This window comes from Sapajus apella, unplaced genomic scaffold, assembly GCF_009761245.1.
Source record: "Sapajus apella isolate SASKATOON/1434 unplaced genomic scaffold, GSC_monkey_1.0 scaffold121, whole genome shotgun sequence".
Taxonomy (NCBI): Eukaryota; Metazoa; Chordata; class Mammalia; order Primates; family Cebidae; genus Sapajus; species Sapajus apella.
Genome location: NW_022437061.1, coordinates 992,618 through 1,014,363, shown reverse-complemented (window position 1 = coordinate 1,014,363; position 21,746 = coordinate 992,618). Strand labels below are relative to the sequence as shown.

General features: G+C 33.8%; 1 protein-coding gene across 6 annotated transcripts in view; it reads left to right on the top strand.

Moving 5' to 3' along the window:
• ANKRD17 (ankyrin repeat domain 17) overlaps positions 1 to 21,746 on the top strand; it is a 175,655-nt gene that overhangs the window by 57,979 nt on the left and 95,930 nt on the right. For all 6 annotated transcript variants that reach the window (XM_032260974.1, XM_032260971.1, XM_032260973.1 and 3 more), the window contains exon 2: positions 19,755 to 19,908. In XM_032260974.1, the coding sequence (XP_032116865.1) occupies positions 19,755 to 19,908 (154 nt within the window). The remainder of the gene's footprint in view (positions 1 to 19,754; positions 19,909 to 21,746) is intronic.

The window sequence follows — 21,746 nt, the reverse complement described above, 5'->3', positions numbered from 1 at the left end:
ACACACACACACACACACACACACACACACACACACACACTACACACACACACACACACACACACACACACACACACACACACACACACACCCCCAACCCTAGTACTTTACTTTTTCTTCTTTAACTTTCCTTGTCTTCCCCTTCCCTCCTCCCAACACACACCCACACACAAACCCCCCCACATACACCCCCACCCAAACTCTAGTACTTTACTTTTTCTTCTTTAATTTTCCTTGTCTTCCCCTTCCCTCCTCCCAACACATGCACGCATGCACACACGCACACAAACTCTGTTTTTTCGAAGCCTGTTAGGGAAGCCATTCTGATTAGCCATGAAGAAAGGCTCAGGGCAAGCCTGGAGATGACTTTTGTAACAGTAACATGATTGCTGATGTCTCGTCTTCATACTCTTGAGGCATAATTTGAGCCCATGACTAGAATGAAATGTATTGGGAAGAGAGTGGGAAAATTTATAGAATTTTAGGATACTATTAGCAGTTTTCTCTTGAATTTGTTTTCAAAGAGTAGTTTGTTAAAGTTTTTGATGCCGTACTCTTCAAACTCTTGCATATCTTTTTGTGTGTTACAAGTTTTAGATCATCTTCCTTACCTGGAATATTAAACCTTCACAATTCCTGACATTTGTAGTTTTATTTTGTTTGGGCTCATCTAATTTATCATACAATTCATGGAGAATGTGTTTGAGTATCATTAGGGCAAAGGATAGTTTTGATTTTGTTGAGATCTGTGGTGGGGGCCAGATGTCCAATGAAAGGAATATTTATAATTTTGATTTAATCTCCTTTGTGACTTTGGGCAAAGCTATAGTACAGTAAAAGTAAGTTATCTTTTAATTTTTTTCTTTTCTCTCTCATACTGGACTGATACTAAGAATTCTTGAAATATTAATGTTGAGTTATGTGACTAATAATTTTTTTCTTTTACAAAAATACAGGTTTTGGATGAAATTTTGCATATATATTTCAGTTACTTTGCCAGCATACCATATAGACAACTTACCTAAATTTCTTGAAGATTTTTGAGCTTTTGAGTGTCAAGTAGACCTATCCTTATATAATCTAACTTTTTATCAAGTGAAACATAGAGCCAATGTGTATTCTAATTTGTTCAGCATACTTTGCAATATACCAAATTTTTCATTTTCATTGCGAAACTAAATTTGTTTGGATAATTTAAAAGTCTAATTATATAGTCTTAAATAATTTTATTGCCAATTAAATCATGATTATTGTATTATCACTCCTCTATTTTAGTAAAAGTATTTTGCATTATAAACACTGTTTATAATGTGAATACTTGTATACAGTTAATTAGCAGGTAGATGGAGTAGCCACATGTTTTAGTTTCCTTGGGACAATTCTAGTATGTAACTATTTTCCTGGCCTAATTTTTTTTTTAAGTTTTTATATTATATGTATGGGCATTCTAAAGTTACAGGAATGATGGTGGTTTAACTCTGAAATTACATACGTTTATACACAGTCTTCCTGAATATTTATAGGTTTCGTATCATTAAATGAAATCAACTGAATATAACATATGCTGACATAGTTGAATATACAAGCCAAAAACATATATTTAATACAGTGTTTATTTACCTGAATTTCTTCACTTTAGCTCAGTGTTCTCTCTTGAAAGTATGTTTTTGTTTTTGAGATAGGGCCTTGCTCTGTTGCCCAACCTGGAATGTAGTGGTGTGATAACAGCTTATTGCAGTCTCCAACTCCTGGGCGCAGCCCCCTGAGTAGCTGGGACTGCAGGAGCATGCCACGGCTGCTTAAAAACAAAAATTAATAGAGATGCATCTTGCTGTGTTACTCAAGCTAGTCTTGAACTTCTGGCCTCAAGTTCACCCTCTCTTCTCAGACTCTCAAAGTGCAGGGATTATAGGAACGAGCCACAGTATCTGGCCTCAAAAGTGCTTTTTACAGGATTCTTTTTTAAAAGTGAAGACTTGGAATTTAATATGTCTTAGTGTGCTAGTATTTGTATTACAACTGCTTTTTCTCTCTCTCAGTGTTTGGCTGCAGAGTTGCATAAGTATTGAGTAGAATGCCCCCAGTTCTGTTTTCTCCCTAAACTATATTATTTTAATGTGGTGTTTTGCAGACTGAGGGGTTTATCAGATTGCATTTGTTGCGTTATAGCACAGTTTATCTGTATTGCTGGAAACATCACATAAGCCTTGATTTTCATAATACAGTATTTTCTTTGTGGCTATTGGAATATAAGACTTCAGTGGTATTTGCATTGTAACTCCTTTTTCACCTTCTACAAGAGCCCTTCTTGTAGCTGGGGAGTGTACCCACGAGATCTAACAGCTGTTTCAGAGCTGCTCATTTTAAAGTGATTAGTAGGGAGTTGGTGGCTCAGAGGTCCTACTCAGAATGTGTCCTGGGTTGTGAATAACTGGAAGATTATCATTAACCAAATAAATTATGGGATTTTTGTCTTAATTATATACACACATACACATACATATGTATATATTACCCAAAACTTAGTAAAGCTAAAATAATAAAATCAGATTTCTTAAGTAGTCTAATTCCCTAAATTTCTTAAGTATTTTCTTCAGTAATTTCTTAAAGTATTCTAATTCTCCAAAGTAAGAATTATAATTCTTTTGGTCAAAGCTGTCCATTGGCTCTCATTTGGAGAGTCTTTACAATGCCCTAAGATAGCAAAGATTATTATCTATTTTGGTCATTTATGTAACTAAGCTCCAAGAACACTGTAGGTGCACAATAAAATAGTTGCTGAATGAATAACTTTCAATATTTGGATGTGATCCAGCAGAACAGAATACTCTTAGCTTGCCAAACAATGGTAAACAGAAGTAGCATTAGAACAGTAGATACTTGCTCACTTAAAATTAGACATAAGTATATGTGTGTGTGTATATATACATATACATGTATATGTATATATGGTATATATCGTTTGAATTAAATGAAATATATCAGAATTTGTGGCATACAATTAAATCAGTACTTAGAGGGAGGTTTTTAATATTAAAGCTTACGTTAGAAAAGAAGAAAGTTTTCAAATCAGTAATGTAATAAATTCCACCTTTAGAAAAGAAGAGCAAATTGAAACAAAGCAGGTAGAATGGAAGAATGAATAAGATAACAAAATCAATGAAATTAAAAACAGAGAAACTAAAGCCAGGTGCAGTGACTCACACCTGTAATTCTGAGACTTTAGGAGGCCAGGGTTGGTAGATCACTTGAGGTCAGGAGTTCAAGACCAGCCTGACCCAACATGGCAAAACCATCTCTACTAAAAATATAAAAATTATCTTGGCATGGTGGCAGGCAACTGTAATCTCTGCTACTCTGGAGGCTGAGGCAGAAGAATCACTTGAACTTGTCCATATACACTAAAAGGCTAACAGGGACTAATATCTGTTAGAGAAATTGTATTTCACATTAAAAATTCTTCAGCAGGCCGGGCACGGTGGCTCCTGCCTGTAATTCCAGCACTTTGGGAGGCCCAGGCAGGCAGATCACGAGGTCAAGAGATTGAGACCATCCTGGCCAACCTGGTGAAACCTTATCTCTACTGAAAATACAAAAATTAGCTGGGCATGGTTACGGCGGCCTGTAGTCCCAGCTACTCGGGAGGCTGAGGCGGGAGAATTGCTTGAACCTGGGAGGCGGAAGTTGCGCCACTGCACCCCAGTCTAGCGACAGAGCAACACTCCGTCTCAAAATAAAAAAAAAACCAACAAAACTGTAGCAAAGAAAACTCTTAAGTCCACATGACTTCGTGCACAAATTACCTGATTTCTTAAAGGGAAAAATAATACGAATTCTGCATAAACTTTTACAGAAAATATATGATGAGGGATTACATCTCCACTCACATTATGAGACCAGCACTACCCTGATACCAAGACCAAGCAAAGACATTATAAGAAAATAAAATTAAAACCAATATATATCATGAGCATAGATAAAAAAAATCCTAATGGAATATTAGCAATCAGTCCACCAATATATAAACAAAATAACTCGTTACCAAATGGTGTGTATCATAGGAATATAAAGTTGATTTAAATAGTTTAACGTTTACTGATGTAAATGTAATTCACTATCAGCACACTCAAGGGAAAAAATATATTCTCAATAGATATAGAAAAGGAACTTGACAAAATTCATCCACTGATAACAAAAAATTGTTGGCAAAGTAGGAATATAAGAGAGCTACACTAATTAATCAGTGAGTTTAGCAAGGTTTTATATTCCTGTATATTAGAAATGAACATTTGGAAAATGAAATTTAAAAAAAGGACCAATTGTCATAGCACCAAAAAAACATGAAACAGGCATAAATCTAATAAAGTATGTATATAGTTTATGTGCTAAAAACTAAAAAAAAATTATGAGAGAAATCAAAGATGACCTAAATAAATGAAAGTATCTATGGTATCTAGGCTTATCATTCATTTCAGGTTAATTTTTGCATATGGTGGAAGGAGTAGATTAAAGTTCCAAGGAATAGGTTGATAGCCAGGTGTTTCAGCTGTATTACAGTATATTATATATATACTACAATGTATAGTATATACATTCTCATGTATTTTTAAAACTCAATACTGTTAAATGTCAGTTCCCCCCAAAATGGAATATCAGTGCAATTCCAATAAACATCCCACCAGATCCTGTCCTTTTTTTAATTTACAAGATTTCTAAGATCTATATAGAAAGGCCCTATAACAACAAACAGTTTTGAAAACCAAGGACTAAATTGGAGAATTTCAAGATTTATTACAAAGCTAATCAAAATAATATGGTACTGATGCAGTGTTAGACACATATATTAATGGATTAGAGTAGAGAGTCTAGGGAAGGGAAAATTATTAATACATGAACCATTGCTTTTGATGCAGATGCCAAGGCAATTTAATAGAGAAAATGTAGTCTTCTCAACAAATGATGCTGAGACATTTGTCAACCTGTGTCTTAGAACTTCAGCCTATTCCTTGGCATCATATGCAAAAATTATCCTGACAGTAATCATAGCCTTAATATAAAAGCGAAAACAATAGAACTTCAAGAAGAGAACATAGAAAATTTGTGACTTTGGGCTAGACAGAAGTATTTTATATATGGCAAAAAAAACACAAACATAAAAAAACCCTAATCATTTGAATTCATTGAAATTAAAACTTTTGTCCTTCAGAAGATACTAAAAAGAAAATGAAAAGACAAACCACTAGCTTGCAGAAAGTATTTGCTAGCCATTTGTCTGATAAAGGACTTATTTGGTATATATTAAGAATTCTCACAACTCAATAATGAGAAAACTCAATAAAAAGGTGATTTTTGTTTTGTTTTGTTTTGTTTTTGAGACAAGGTTTCGCTCTATTACTTAGGTTAGAGTGCAGTGTCGCAATCATGGGTCACTGCAGCCTCAACCTCCTGAGCTCAAAGGATCCTCCTGCCTCAGTCCCCTGAGTAGCTGGGACCACAGGTGTGCACCACCACGCCTGTGATCCCAACCACACCTGGCTAATTTTTATATTTTTTGTAGAGATGGAATTTTGCCATGTTGTCCAGGCTCTTCTGGAGCTCCTGGGCTCAAGTGATCTTGGCCTCCCAAAGTGCTGGGATTGCAGGTGTGAGCCACAGGTACCCAGCCAGCAAAAGGTTTTAACAGATATTTTTTTGAAGATTTGCTAATGGCAAATAAACACAGGATAAAGGTGTTCAAAACCATTCATTAGCCATTAGGGAAAAGCAGAGTAAAACTACAAATCAGGGAAAAGCCAGAGGATACCAAATGCTAGTGAGAATGTGTAGCAACTGGAACTTTCATATATTGCAGGTAGGAATGTAAAATGGTATTGTAACTTGTAAAAGTCTGGCAGTATTTTATAAATTTAAACATAACACTTCTTATGTGACCTGTCCTCCTCTTATGTATTTATCTAAGAGAAGTAAAACCATGCCCACATAGTATATTTAAATGTTTATAAGCTGGTGAATCATGAAACAAATTGTGGCACATCCAATATTAAAGTGCTATTCACCATTAAAAAGGAGTGAAATCATGCATGCTAAAACATGTATGAATCTCACAAGCATTATGTGTTTGAGATCAAAGCTACATTCAGAAACCTGTACCATTCATTCTGGAAAGGAAAAAATGAAAGTAATAGAAAAGTCATGATTATTAGTGGTACGTGATTGCCTCCGAACGGACAAGACAGATTTTTTAGTGTTAAAATACTGTGTATCTTAATCATAGATTATATATTTTTCAAAATGTGTAGATTTGTACCACGAAAAAAGAGTGAATTTTACTCTAAAGTATACGTCAATAAACCTGATTTTCAAAAAAGTTTATTGTATGCAGAAGGAAAAAGAATAAAGGAAGAGAACATAATATGAATTTTTATGCTTATACTGTTCATATTTATTAGTCTTTTTCTCTAGTTTCTGGGTTTTGTGTCTTTCCAGAAAAGCTTTCTTGTCTACAAAATTATAGCAACATAATCTCTTATATTTTCTTCTACTACTAATTTATTTTATTTATGTTTGTAGTAGATTTTACTTTACATCTGGATATATATATATGTATATAATATATAAATTTTTGGGGGGTAGGGGCCTGTTTTTTCTAGCCTCATAGCTGTTTTACCAAAATAGTTTGTTAAGCAGTATGTCTTTTTCCTACTGACTTGAAATACCACCTTTATCACATTTTATAAGTCCCAAATATATATGTTCTGGATTCAATACTCCAGTGTTTTTGTTATTTTATATTATATTTGACATCTGGTAGGGCATCCCTCACCGTTGTCTTTTTCAAAAAATTTTTTGGCAATTCGTGTATGTTTTCCAGATGAGCTTTAGAATCAACATGTCATGTTACATTAAAAATCCCTTTGGGATTTTGATTGGAAGTGCATTGAATTTACAGATTAATTTGGGGAAAATTAACACCTTTACACTATTGAATCTTCCCATCCAGGGACATGGTATGCCTCTCCATTTCTTCAGATTTTTTTTTGTTTGTTTGTTTTTTTGGTGTTGGTGGTGGTTCTTTAGTAAAGTTTTATACTTTTTTATGTAGGTCTTACACTTTTCTTGTTAGGTGTATTCCTGGATAACTTTTTGTATTTGTTGTGAATTACATTTTTTTCTTCCACTTTACATTTTATTTTCTCATGGGCTATTGCTGATATATAGGAAGGCAATTGATTTTTATGTTGATGTTGCCATTTAGTTTTCATTTGCTTCTCCTGAAGTTTCTAGAAATATGACTATATTTTCTGCAAATTATATTATTTTGTCGTTTTCTTTTTCTGTATGTGTTTACACCCTTACAGGGTTTTTAGTTGTTTGTTTGTTTTGAGGGGGTTTGTTTTGTTCTTCGATCTAACATTGGTCACTAGTTTTGATTTGGTTATCTTACTCCTGATTTAAATGGGATGCTTCTAAGTTTTCAACTTTTACAGTGATATACATCTTAGATTTGTAGCACAATATTTATTTATTTATTTATTTTTGAGACAAAGTCTCACCCTGTTGCCCAGGCTGGAGTGCAGTGGAGTGTTCTCATCTCACTGCAACCTCCATCTCCCTGGTTCAAGTGATTCTCCTGCCTCAGCCTCCCTAGAAGCTGGGATTACAGGCTCACACCACCACGCCTAGCTAATTTCTGTACTTTTAATAGAGATGGAGTTTTGCCATGTTTGTCAGGCTGTTCTGGCACTCCTGATCCACCAGCCTCAGCCTCCCAAAGCGTTGAGATTACAGATGTGAGCCACTGTGCCTGACTGCAGAATACTTTGTAAAGAATAAAAGTTTTCTTTTTGGCTTAATAAGTGTTTTTATGAAAATGAATATTGTCTTTAATCATGTACTTTTGTTGAGATGATACATATTATTTTTAACCTGTAATACCTTAATGAAGTGATAGTATTAATTAATGTTAGTCATAATGTGTTCTGCTTTTAATATTTATTCAACAGATACTTATTTGGATATTGCATTGTGTCAGGAACTATGTCATACACTGCTGTTAGCACCAAGTCTGAAAGGTTCCTTTTTTTATGACGAAGAAATAATAAGCAAGTATCCAAGAACAAGATAATTTCATGCTGTGATAGTATTATGTAGGAAATAATGAAGATGGTGTGGTAGAAAGATAAAACCTCCGTTGATAGTATCATCTGAGAAAGTAAAATATAAGCTGAGACCTTAAGAATGAAAGGATTGAAAAAAGCATTCCAGGCAGCTGAGCACGATGGCTCACGCCTGTAATGCCAGCACTTTGGGTGGCCGAGGGGAGCAGTAGGCAGGAGTAGTGGTGCCTGCCTGTAGTCCTAGCTGCTCCGGAGGCTGAGGTGGGGGAATTGTTTGAACCCAACAGGTGGAGGTTGCCATGAGCCGAGATGGCGCCACTGCACTCCAGCAGAATGAGACTCCCTTTCAAAAAAAAAAGCATTCCAGGCAGGGGAATGTCACTGTGTATGTACAGTCAATCAGTCAATCAATCTGTCTGTCTGTCTATCATTCTATTTATTTGTTTGTTTGTTTTTTTGGAGATGGATTTATTTATTTATTTATTTATTTGGAGATGGAGTCTTGCTCTGTCGCTCAGGCTGGAGTGCCGTAGCACAATCTCGGCTCACTGCAACCTCCGCCTGCTGGGTTCAAGCAATTCTCCTGCCTCAGCCTCCCAAGTAGCTGGGACTACAGGCATATGCCGCCATGTCTGGCTAAGTTTTTCTATTTTTGTATGTGCAAGATCTGTGACAGAGAAACAGAAAAAAGAACGAATTCTGTTTCTTAGTGTTCTCTATTATCTCCTCCCTTTCTTTAAAATTTTTTTTCTGAGACAGAGTCTCACTCTGTCGCCAACTGGAGTGCAGTGGCGCAATCTCGGCCCTCTGCAACTTCCACCTCCCGGGTTCAAGCAATTCTCCTACCTCAGCGTCCCCAGTAGCTGGGACTAAAGGGTGTGTGACACTACGCATAGCTAATTTTTGTATTTTTAGTAGAGACGGAGCTTCAGACCATCTCTTGACCTGGTGATCCACCCACCTTGGCCTCCCAAAGTGCTGGGATTACAGGCGTGAGCCACTGCTCCCGGCCTATTATCTCTTTTTTTGTAGTTGTCATATGATACTCTATACTACTACTGAATTTAATGTGCTATTTGGACCTTATTTTTCCCCCCGTTTAGGTTCGTTAATAGGGCTATTTATAATGAGCTGGAGAGTTTTTCCGTCTGTTTCTGGGCCTTGTAAATAAAAAAGTAGTGCTCCATTCCTTAACTGTTATAATAATGCTATGTAATTTTGATAGAAGTTACCGCTAAATTCATTTGGGTTTAGGCGCCGTTTTGAAGGGTTAGACCTATCTATAATTAATATTTCTTCAGTGAACATATTCTGCCTAGGTTTTCTGCCATTTCTTGAGTTAATTTTGATTATTCCTCTTTATAGAAAATTATCTGTTTTGCTTAAGACTTTTAGATTTATTGATCCATACTCAATTTTCTAACTTTAATAACTTCTTATATTTTTCTCTGTCTCTCATTTTTCATAATCATTCTTGCCAAAGACTTGTCTCCTCTTTCTAGACTTGACCCAAGAAACTGTTTTTGTTTTTATTAAACTTTTATCTCTTCTCAGTTTCCTCATTTCTGTTTTTTTATTATAAATTATTTGATACATTTTGATTTGTATTCTATTTTGAAGCTTCTCATTTGAAATCTTGGGTTCTAATGAATTTAACACATTTCAGGCTCTAAGTGTTTCTTTTTTTTTTTTTTTAGACAGAGGCTCACTCTGTTGCCCAGGCTGGAGTGCAGTGGCGCGATCTTGTTCACTGCAACCTCCACCACTTGGGTTCAAGTGATTCTTCTGCCTAAGCCTCTCCGGTAGCTGGGACTACAGGTGCCACGCCTGGCTAATTTTTGTGATTTTGATAGACACGGAGTTTCACCATATTGGACAGTCTGGTCTTGAACTCCTGACCTCGTGATCCTCCTGCCTCGGCCTTTCAAAGTGTTGAGATTACAGACCTGAGCCACCGTGTCAGGCCTAAATTTTTATTTAAAGATGGTTATGGCTCAATCCCATATGAAGTAATATGCTCATAATTTTAATTTTCATTTCCTCTGTTTTCCGAGAGTTAATAGTTGGCTTTTATTCCATTTCTTTTTAAATTTTCAAGTAGTATTGTCATTTTATAGCTAAGTTTTAGTTTCTTTCAGTTTTATGGACTAAGAATGTGCCTTTGCATAATTTCTTCGTTTTGAAATTGATTGAGATTCTCTATTTTGCTTAAGATATCATCAGGTTTTTGTTTTTAAAGACTGTTCTCTGTGATATACTAAGTTCTAGTTCACTATGAAATACAAGTATTACAGTTATTTAATTCTATTTTTAAATCCTTTTCTCCTGCCCCTGGAGAAATGGTCTTCCATGAAACTGGTCTTTGGTGTCAAAAAGGTTGGGGAGCACTGCCCTAGAACATAGGCCTTTGACATTATTTCATTTGAATCCTGGCTTTCATATTAAAATAATCAGAAGTCTTTGTGATATGTTTATGTTATATACTTCTGTTAACGGTGTAGGGTGTCCACGTTCTTGTCATCTGGAACAAAGAATTGTACAAAACTCATGGACAAAGCAAGGAAGGAATGATGAGATTTATTGAAAATGAAAGTACACTCCAAAGTGTGGGAGCAGGCCCAAACATTGGGCTCAGAGGCCTCCTTACAGAATTTTTGGGAATTTAAATACCTTCTAGAGGATTCCATTGGTTACTTCAGTACACCCTATGTAAATGGAAAGGATGAAGTAGTTAAAAAGTCATTTACTGCATATACCCTATTGAGAGAATATTTCCTGTTATAGCTGAAATGTGAATTAGCCTTATGGTCCCTACCTCCAAACCCTATTTTCCTGTCTCACTTCCACTTTTATAAGTTTAATGAATTATATATTAACAGTAACTTGAAATGTTAAAGATATGTTGTATTATACCAGTTTCTTACCTAGCTGCTTAGTCTTGTGATTCCAAGGCTGTTCCTTTCTTGCATCCATTTTTCTTCTTGAAGTAATATTTTCTCTAAATTCAGAAGATGTTTGTGGCTTTTAATTTTCATAGTGTTTACATACCTAAAAAAAATTCATTCTACAGTTTGGAATTTTACTTTCAAAATAATTGTACATCAGAACTTTTAATTGCACAGATATCTTCTAACATCTAGTGCTGTATTTAGGAAGTCTGATGTCAATTTGACTCCTTACAGCTCCCCACCACTACAGTCCTGGAAGTTTTGTAAACTTTATATCCTTAGAAGTTTGAAATTTAACCAGGCTTATGACTGCAGGTTTTGTGACGTGTATATGTGTATGTGTGTACCTGTGTGTGTTGTAAAGCCATCTTATAAGAATATTTGTACTCTGTGGCTGCTTTTATGATAATTGATAAATAATTCCTGGAGCCTACTAAATTCATAATTGAATTGCATCCTACTCTTGATAAATAGTTTTGGGAGAATTTTTGACAAGCTCATAACTTTAATTCTGTTACAGAAAAATCCACTTAGAAACTCTAGATTTGAGAATTCCATAGAACTTTGTCTTATTTGAAACATTCATAATTTGTCCACTTTGTAAAGTTTATAATTTATGTTAAAAATTTTGTATTGAATTTTAGTAATGTCATCCTCAATTGTTGCAGGCAAATAAGCATTTTGAAGCATAAGAAAGAAGTCATGTTTTATGTAAGTGCTATGGAACAAAGTTGTGTTAACTATTATATCACTGATTTCTAGATTATAGTAGCTGCCTAACTAATATTTGTTTGATAGATGAGTATGAATGAAAAAATGTAGGAATAAATCAGATTTTTTCTGTACATAGACTTTTTGAAAGGTAAATTATCTTTAATGCGGTTCACTTTAGTTTTATTTACTGTAATCTCAGAATACCATAATGAATCATTGACCATTCTTAAGAAAGACTATTTCTTTAAGTAGGTTTTTATTTTCTTTCAACCTTTTAAACTTCAGTCTTATACATGGATTAGTGTTCTGTGACATTACTGAAGATTTTGTCTTTGTACAGAAAAAATATTTCAATTGGAATAATTTTGGAATTATTTACTCTATTAAGAATTGTGATATTTTATACCCTTATTTAAGACTATAAAAATACAGACAGAAGGAATTATTTCTGGGTCATGTGCAAAATAGAATAAGTTGTGATGACTTTACAATTATGAATATTTCTTATTTCTTAGGTGTAATAAGTCTGCTTATCAATATTCAAAGAACTTATGAGCAGATAGCCATATTTATCCAGACTTATTTGAGAGAGATAATGTTAAGCAATTAAGAATTTATTCAGTCACTGTCATAAAATGATCATAAACTCGTTTCTTAATTTTTGTACTCACTTTTTTGTACTCAGTTTTTAAAATATGTTTTCCTATGCAAAACATATTTCATAATGAATAATACCAAAATTAAGAAACTGTTGTCTTCAATTATGTTCACATAGTCTGTGCTTTGAATACCACTAAATACGTTATATATATGAGTTATATAATTCATTCTATAATGATGGCCCTAAGTCATTTCTAATGAACCTTTATTTTTTGTAGCTAAAGTGGTATTAGTTATGGATTTATATCTGTAAACCCATTTTATGTTACTGAAATGTCTAAATTGATCCAAAACACTAAAAGTAAAATTTAGAAAAAATATAAAATCTTTTTGGAGGGATTTTTCTACATTGACTGGATTTATTAAGAGATCTTAAAATTTTAAGTATGATAAATTTTGGACTGAAGATAATTTCTTTTCCTGGAGGAAGTATGGGGATTATTTGTTTTAAAGTGCTTTTATAATATAATCAAGATCTAGAACACCTATTTTAAAATGTAGATTACTGGTTTAAAATTCAGATTACCAGCTTTTGAGATTCAGTGATAAAGAGACAGGGTATTTTCCAGAACAACAAAAACAATAATAAATGTTTCTTATTTATTACTGTTTTTTTTCTTCTGGAAAACATCAGATGTGGGATGGGGTTAGTGTTGAATATAAAGAAGCCTAAACTTGGGATTGCCAGCATTTTATTTTTATAAAGCATGTTTATCCCTAGAGACTGACCCTTTTTTCCATCTTCACCTCATGTAATGCATTTGATGTACTTAAGTATGTTCCTAATTGGTTGTTTTGTCTCTGGTGTCACATCTATCTAAAAATATCGGTAACATGGTCTCTGATTACCTTCCTTTTACTGGTTATTTGTCTTAATGCTTAAATCCTTCAATAGCTTACAATATACATTCTGAACAAAGCACAGTATTGAAAGGCGCCATCTTCCTGAAGCATCATTGCTTTTAGCACTCAAATTCATAATTGTTTTCTCGTTTCTCTGTATAATCACGCTATTAGTACCTGTTTAGTACTTCTTTCAAACTTGTTTGATAGTTACTTTTACATAGAATTGCCTTTCTCTATTGTATATTTATGAAAGGTATTGATCATAACAAAATCATTTTTGTATTTGTATAATCCAATGAGTAGCCTACTGCTTTGCAGTCAGTATGTAATTTGTAGATATTTGTTTAGTTGAATGGAGTTTGTATGTATGGTATCCAGTTAATTAAAATATACTAATTTTCTTACCCTTTGGAATAAATAACAGTTTATTAAACTACAGAATGAACCATTCTTCTCTCCTATGGCAGCGATATTTCTATTTTGAGGAGTAGTTTGAAATGTAATGCTAATGATCACAGTTGGTCCGAATGATCCCGCATTACCAAATTTCTCTGTGACTTTGTGTTTTGAATGTAGAAGGATTTGAATTACCATTAATGACAAGCAAATTCATTCAGCTCTGGCCATTGTTAAAAGACCTTGGTTTTCATTATTGTTTTTATTAAGTCAGGCTTACTTTGGGGAGAAAGTGAAAAAGAATTTTAATTATCTTAGAAATCTAAGTAATAGCACTGTTAAATAATAGTTGTTCTGTTAAAATAAAAGCAACCTCCATAGTGTAATATCACCTTTTAGTCTTTAGAAATTAAAAGGACTTAACATGCATAAAAGTATAGAGACTTCTATAATAAAACCTCTATAGGCCAGATACAGTGAGTGACGCCTGTAATCCCAGAGCTTTGGGAGGTCAAGGTGGGCGGATCACTTGAGGTCAGGAGTTTGAGACCATCCTGGCCAACATGGTGAAACCTCATCTGTACCAAAATATACAAAACTTAGTTGGGCATGGTGGCATGTGCCTGTAATTCCAGCTACTCCGGAGGCTGAGGTGGGAGAGTCACTTGAACCCAGGAAGCAGAGGTTGCAGTGAACTGAGATTCTGTCACTACACTCCAACCTGGGGGACCAGAGTGAGACCCTGTCTCAAAAAACAAAACAAGACAAAACAAAAATATCCTCTACATATCTATGTCTCAGGTGCAATATTTTCAAGAATTTGCCATGCAGCTTTGTTTTTTTTAAGTATTTGATGACAAATTTCCAACACTATTTCTACATACTTTAGTATGCATGTCTGAAAAATAAGGATATTTTCTTACATAGCTGGAGTTATTCCTTTATATTATCTAACACTTAATTTGTATTCAGATTTCTTGTCTCAAAAATACTGTTTTTACATTTGTCCTGCTTGAATATGATTTAAGTAAGACCTATTATTTTGCTGGTTATATATCTCAAGCGTCTTTAATTTTGAACGGTTCTTATTGTATTCAAAAAAGATTTTTTGCTCCCATTCTACTTACTTGAAGAAAATGGTCAGTTTTGCTGTAAAATGATTCAAATTTTAGATTTGTCTTTTTGGCTTATATTCAACACAGTAATTCTCAACCTCTTTCTCCTTCATGATTATTGTTGTTGTTGTTTTTTATTTTCTCTTGTAAGGGAACATTTAGCAATGACTGGAGACGTTTTTGGTTGTCACAACCTGAAGGAGTGTTGCTACTGCCATTTAGTGAGTATAGGCCAGGGTTGCTGCTTAACATCCTGAATTACACAAGACAACCCCTAACAACAAAGAATTATCTGATCCAAAATGTTAATAGTGCCTTTACATTACAGAACATTGATTTATCTTGTTCCTGTATTTGCCTTACTACTAATTTCCGTATGCTGGAAGTTATTTACAGTTCTAAAAGTTCTGTCAGATTATTGTTTATTGGGGGGGAGGGGGACAAGATTTCTTTATAAGAGGTGCTGTGTGTTTTATGTTGCAAAAATTGGGAGCATATTAGGCTTGGTTGTTCACTTTTAGTAAATTAAACAATGGGTTCAGGTTGTTAATAGCCTGATCCCTAAATGCCGATTTTAAAGTCAGCTTTCCCAGAGCATTGTGAAAGTTCAATCCCTTATTATTCCAGCATTGAATTTCCTGGTGGAAAGTATATTGAATTAGTTAATTGGATAACTGGTCTTTTGGTGCTAGATATTTAAAAATCTACTATTTAAATAAAGGTCCTTGTGTTTGTTTTTTTCATCTATAACATTGAATTGAACCTGGTGATTTCTCAGCCTCTTGCATTTTGATGGTTCTTTATGCATAAACATCATTTCATAAAATATCCAGCTGATCAAAACAACACATTCAAACCACTTTAAATACAACTTTTCAAAAAGGCAAATTGTAACTTTGATAGCTTTTTGCTCCCTTGAGAATATATTTAGTAAGGACATTTCTTTGTCTTCTCTCTTCATGGAAGTTACTTACATATTTCATTTAAATAAAATATTTTCAAATACTTAAAAATTTTTTTTTTGTTTTTATATTTTATTTATTTTTTTGAAATGGAGCCTCGCTCTGTCACCCAGGTTGGAGTGCAGTGGCTCGGTCTTGGCTCACTGCAACCTCCGTCTCCCAGGTTCAATTGATTCTCTTGCCTCAGCCTTCCAAGTAGCTGGGATTACAGGTGCGCACCAACATGGCTCACTAATTTTTATATTTTTAGTAGAGACAGGATTTCACCATGTTGGCCAGGCTGGTCTTGAATTCCCAACCTCAGGTCATTCACCTGCCTCAGCCTCCCAAAGTGCTGGGATTACAGGTGTGAGCCACTGCGCCCGACTCAAATACTTATTTTAATTTCTTATTTGGACCATTTTTAATGTTTGTTTTGTTCCAAAAGTTGGTTGTGATTCAAAATGATTTTTTTTTTCTGTAGAATAATATAATAAAAATGAGGTAGGTTTCAGAGAGAAAATTCATTTTAGTTTTTAATCTGAACTGTCTCAGCTGGGGACTTGGGATGGTAGAGACGCGAATGCCCATAATTTAATAAAGGAATACTTACTTTTGTGTGTTTACCATATTACATCTCTTTATGTCAGTCTTTCTTCACTTGTCTTGTAACACAAGCTCTTTCCACTTGGAAAGAGAGGAACTGGCATTAAAGTAGGAAATTCTCTTTTTCCTCCCTGTACTTTTATACCTCTTTTTCTTTCTCATTACCTTATGCACTTTCTACCCTATATTATGGTTCATTTTTACACACACTCATTAAAGAAATAAGTTCCTACATAGCAAGGCTGGTATCACACATTTCTGTATCTCCCATAGTATTAAACAGTATTTTTTACACATAGAATGTTTGCAATAAATGTGTGTAATAAATCAACGAAGATAGCATTTACAACACCTGCTACCTAATGTAAGATTCTCAAGATCTATAAAGTATACCTTTAGATGTATTTATTGTGATTACCCCCTTCCTCCTTCTCCAAATACACTAGAGCCTTTTAGAATCTGAAAAGGAAGAATCCCAAAATCATCTGGTAAATTTCACCTTCTTTACAGATTGTTATTTATTCAGTAGTCACTTGAATCCTGACAGTGAGTTAGGCACACTGTAGTTGCTGGGTGTACATGACTAAACCAAAAAAAGTATTTGTTTTTAGAGAGCTTAGAAAGACTCTTTATATAATATTCGTGTGTGATAAATCTGTGAAAAAAAATTAGAATTGATACATGGCTGAGAAAGAGAGACTTGGCTAGGTCACACAGGTAGCAGCTAAAGCAATTCTGGTACCTAGGCCTTCAGATTTTAGTAGTGTCCTTGAAATAGCTCCTTCTTCATTAATCATAAATGAGGGATGGAGAGGAAATAATAAATATCCATTCCTGTTCTTTTCTGTCATCTTCATAACCCTCCCTCTCTATAAGAATTGCATAGTCATTTGAATTCACAGTTTTTTAAATTACCAAGTTTTGCAATATAGTGAGAATAGTGGGCCTAAGAATAACATAACTTTTGTGGAGAAGTTTAAAGTCAGTAAGAAAGTAAATGTTTCTGTATTTAGTATATCTCATTAAGGCATGGAAATGCAATTTTCTTAGTACATTTTCACCAGGCTAGTTATGATACACTGCGGTGTAGGGGACTTTGTGTAAGACAGTCGCTTCCGATTGAAATTTGATACCTTCTATTCTCCAGCTTCTAACCTGTCTTTCCCTGTAGTAAAACCCTGTGTGTTTCTGTCATAGAGAAATTTTATACTTGCCAGTCCATATTCCTTCTTTATCTCCTCTTATACAAATCAGTTATTTTGATCAAAATTCTTTATATTATTCTTTATGCATGCAGTGTCTCCTTTGAACATCTTTAGCACCTCTGATCTCTACCTTTGATTTATCAGTTAACTATATACTGCTCTTTGAGGTTTTTTTACTTTCTAAAATATTCATTTAAAACATTGTATTATGGTATTTCATGTGTTCATTTTACCTATTTATTTTCATACATTTATTTTATTTGCTTTTGTCTCCTCTTATTAAATTGAAATAATTGTAAATATTTTAACACATTTCAGAGATTAGAAAATTTCATTAGGAAACACCCTTTTCTTTAGAAAGACTCATCTTCTGGACTTTTGTTTAACAATAGGAAAACATTTTTACTGCTATAATTTTGAATCACAGCTTGCTATGCCCAAAAATTCACTTCCTAAAGTATAGTACTTTAGTCATTATTTAAGATTCTTGCTTTCTCATACTTTTGCAACTACCTTTAAAGATAACTTAAAATTATCCAGGCCTGGTGGTACATGTTTATTTGTGTATAAAATATTTGAAATCTCAAATGTTATTTTATGTTAAACTACTTTAGTTTAAAACTTTGGAGAGAAACTTATATTATTTCTTCCCAGATTTAACATTTAGTATTAAATGTTTTAATTAATTAGAACAGTATTCCTGGTTACTTGATAGTTGCCTTTTCAAGATGGAACAGTATTATTTCTGAGGTTATGATCGTTAAGGATTTATTCCTTGAGTTGTCTTTTTTATTATTGACCTTCGGGATACTAGGCATGAGCATGATTGTATTCCAGTCTGTTGGATAATTTTACACCTCTTTTAGTTACTGCAGTGTTAGTAGTACCTTAGATTTGTGAAATAAATTAACTCTGATCATATTAAATAGCAATATTTCATATCATAATTATCAATTTTTATCAGTAAGCAGAAAAGAATATGTTTTACTACCTGATGATAAGTAGCACTGTGATACGGAATAGCAAAATAAAACTTTACCCCTGTCTTAGGAGTCTGTTATTTTCTAATTCTTTAGATTTCTTATAATTGAATCTGCTATACTTATATCAGTATTTCTTAACATAGTAAATAGACCCCTAAAAGTCCCAGAGACCATTTCAAGGTGTCCATGAGGTCAAAACTATTTTTATCATAATGCTGAAATGTTACTTGACTTTTTTACTATGTTGACATTTACAATGATGATACAAAAACAGTGGTGAGTAAAACTTCTGGACCCGGAGGCCATGGAACCAAACTGTACTAATATGATTGTATTCTTCACCGCCACATGCTTGAAGTTAAAATAAAGTGAAATGCTAGTTTAAGTTTAAGAATGTCCTTGATGAAGTGATAAAATTATTAATTTTATGAAAACTCCCCTTTTGAGTGCATGTTCTTTCAATATTAGTATGTGTAATCAAAGCACTTCTGCTGCATACAAAAAGTATGGTGTTGTATGGAGGAAAAATAACCGTGCTATTTTTTTTAGATGTGAGGCAAGTTAGCCTTTTTCCCCCATGAAATGTCATTTTTACTGTAAAGTACAACTGAAAAACTACAGTTATCAAACCTGGATATTTGGCAAATACTCCTAAAAATGTTTTAAGTGAGTCTGTCACTTTAAGGAAAACAGTACTTATTGCCAATGATAAAGTTAAGCTTTCAAGCACAAATTAGAATTTTGAAACTTATTTGCCTAGGCTTGACAGCTTTCCGGTACTTAAAGACTTTTTGATGAAATCAGTGGTGATATTAATGGATGTGATTTTTTTGATATTGATATTTTATACTTAATACTTCATTTGGTCCTGAAAGCAAAACATTTAAAAATTGCTGATTTAGTTAGTTTTCACTACGTAAGCATTATACTCATAACCCTACATATACCTAATAACCAAATTAAAATAGAAAAGAATGTTAGTAAAGAAAATTAGACTTCATATGAATAAGAAAGTTTTGAATTCTTCCACAAATATAATTGTCTTTAGTTAAGCAACAGGCTTATCTATGTCATGTTGAACTTTTTAGGGCTGCATTGTATTTACCATTGATAATTATATTAACATATTTTTTCCCTCCCCTGCTTTCTTTTTATTTTTCTCCTCTCTTTTCCTTTCGCTGTTCATTTCTCCCTTCTTCTGTCTTTTTGCATTTGTTTTATAGGTGGAGTCTTTCATTTTGGATCAGGATGATTTGGAAAATCCAATGCTGGAAACAGCTTCCAAGTTGCTCTTATCAGGTACTGCTGATGGTGCAGACCTCAGGACAGTAGATCCAGAAACACAGGCTAGACTGGAAGCTTTACTAGAAGCTGCAGGTATGTACTATACATAGTAATAAGACCACCTTATTATCTATAAAGTTTGCACATCAATGTAATAAAAGCTCTTGTTGTTATAAGTGAATGATACTGGGTATTTAGAATGATAGTATTCTTAAAGGTTAATTGGTTAGTTTCTAGAGAATTACATGGAACATTTTACCAAAGCATATTATAATTTTCATTACCAGAATAAAATCCACATGCTATAGTTGACCTTATAGGTAGAGATTTTTTTTTCATTTGAGTTTGATTATTTGTGAATTCTGTATTTGTGAATTTGCCTACCTGTAAAAATGCATTTTAACTTCAAAATCAGTACTAGCAGTCCTTCATAGGCATGTGTAAAGCAGTGAAAAATTTGAATCACCTTACATGCATGTTCCCAGCAGAAGTTGAACAAAGTGATGCTCTACATTCTTGTTTCAGCTCTCCTAATGTAAATAAGTGTCCTTTTGAGGCCTATTTAATGCCAAGTTTTTCACATTTTTATGATTTTTGTTGGTGTTAATTTAATTTTTTATTTTTGTGGGTACATAGTAGGTGTAAGTATTTATGAGATACATGAGATATTTTGATACAGGCATACAATGCATAATAATAACATCAGGGTAAAAGGGCTATCCATAACCTCAAGCGTTTATCCTTTGTGTTACAAACAACCCAATTATACTCTTTTAGTTATTTCTAAATGTACAATTAAATTATTTTTGACAATAAGCCACCTTGTTGTGCTGGCACATACTAGGTCTTATTCATTTTTCTAACCATTTTTTTTGTAGTCATTAACCATCCCCACTTCCCTGCCGCCAGTGCCCCAACTACCCTCCCCAGCCTCTGGTAATCATCCTTCTACTCTCTATCTTGGCTATTGTGAATAGTGCTGCAATTAACATGGGAATGCAGATACCTCTTCAGTATACTGATTTTCTTTCTTTTGGGTATACACCTAGGAGAGGGATTGCTGCGTTATATGGTAGCTCTATTACTAATTTTGGGAGGGACCTCCAAATGGTTCTCCATATTGGTTGTATTAATTTACATTCTCACCAATAGTGTATGAGGTTTCCCTTTTCTCCACATCCTCACCAGCATTTGTCATTGCCTGTCTTTTGGATAAAAATAATTTTAAGTGGTGTGAAATGATATCTCATTGTAGTTTTGATTTGCATTTTTCTGATGATCAAAGATGTTGATACCTTTTCATATGCTTCTTTGCCATTTATATGTCTTTTGAGAAATGTCAGTTCAAATCTTTTGCCCTTTTTGGATCAGATTATTAGATTTTTTTTTTCCTATTTGAGCTTCTTATATATTCTGGTTATTAATTCATAGTCAGTTGAGTAGTTTCCAAATATTTTCATCTGTTCTGTGGTTGTCACTTCACTTTGTTAATTGTTTCCTTTGCTGTACAGAAGCTTTTTAACTTGATGTGATCCCACTTGTCCATATTTGCCTTAGGAGCCCTTGCTTTCATGGGATTACTCTAGAAATCTTTTCCCAGTCTAATGTCCTGGAAAGTTTCCCCAATGTTTTCTTTTAGTATTTTCATCATAGAGGTCTTATGTTTAAGTCTTGAATCCATTTTGATTCTATTTTTGTATATGACGAGAGATTGAGATCTAGTTTCATTCTTTTGCATGTGGATATCCAGCTTTTCCAGCACCATTTATTGAAGAGACTTTCCTTTCTCCACTGGATATTCTTGGCAACTTTGTCAAACATGAGTTTGCTATAGATGTATGGATTTGTTTCTGGGTTTTCTATTGTATTCTAGTGGTCTCTATGTGTACTTTTATCCCACAATCATGTCATTTTGATTACTGTAACTCTGT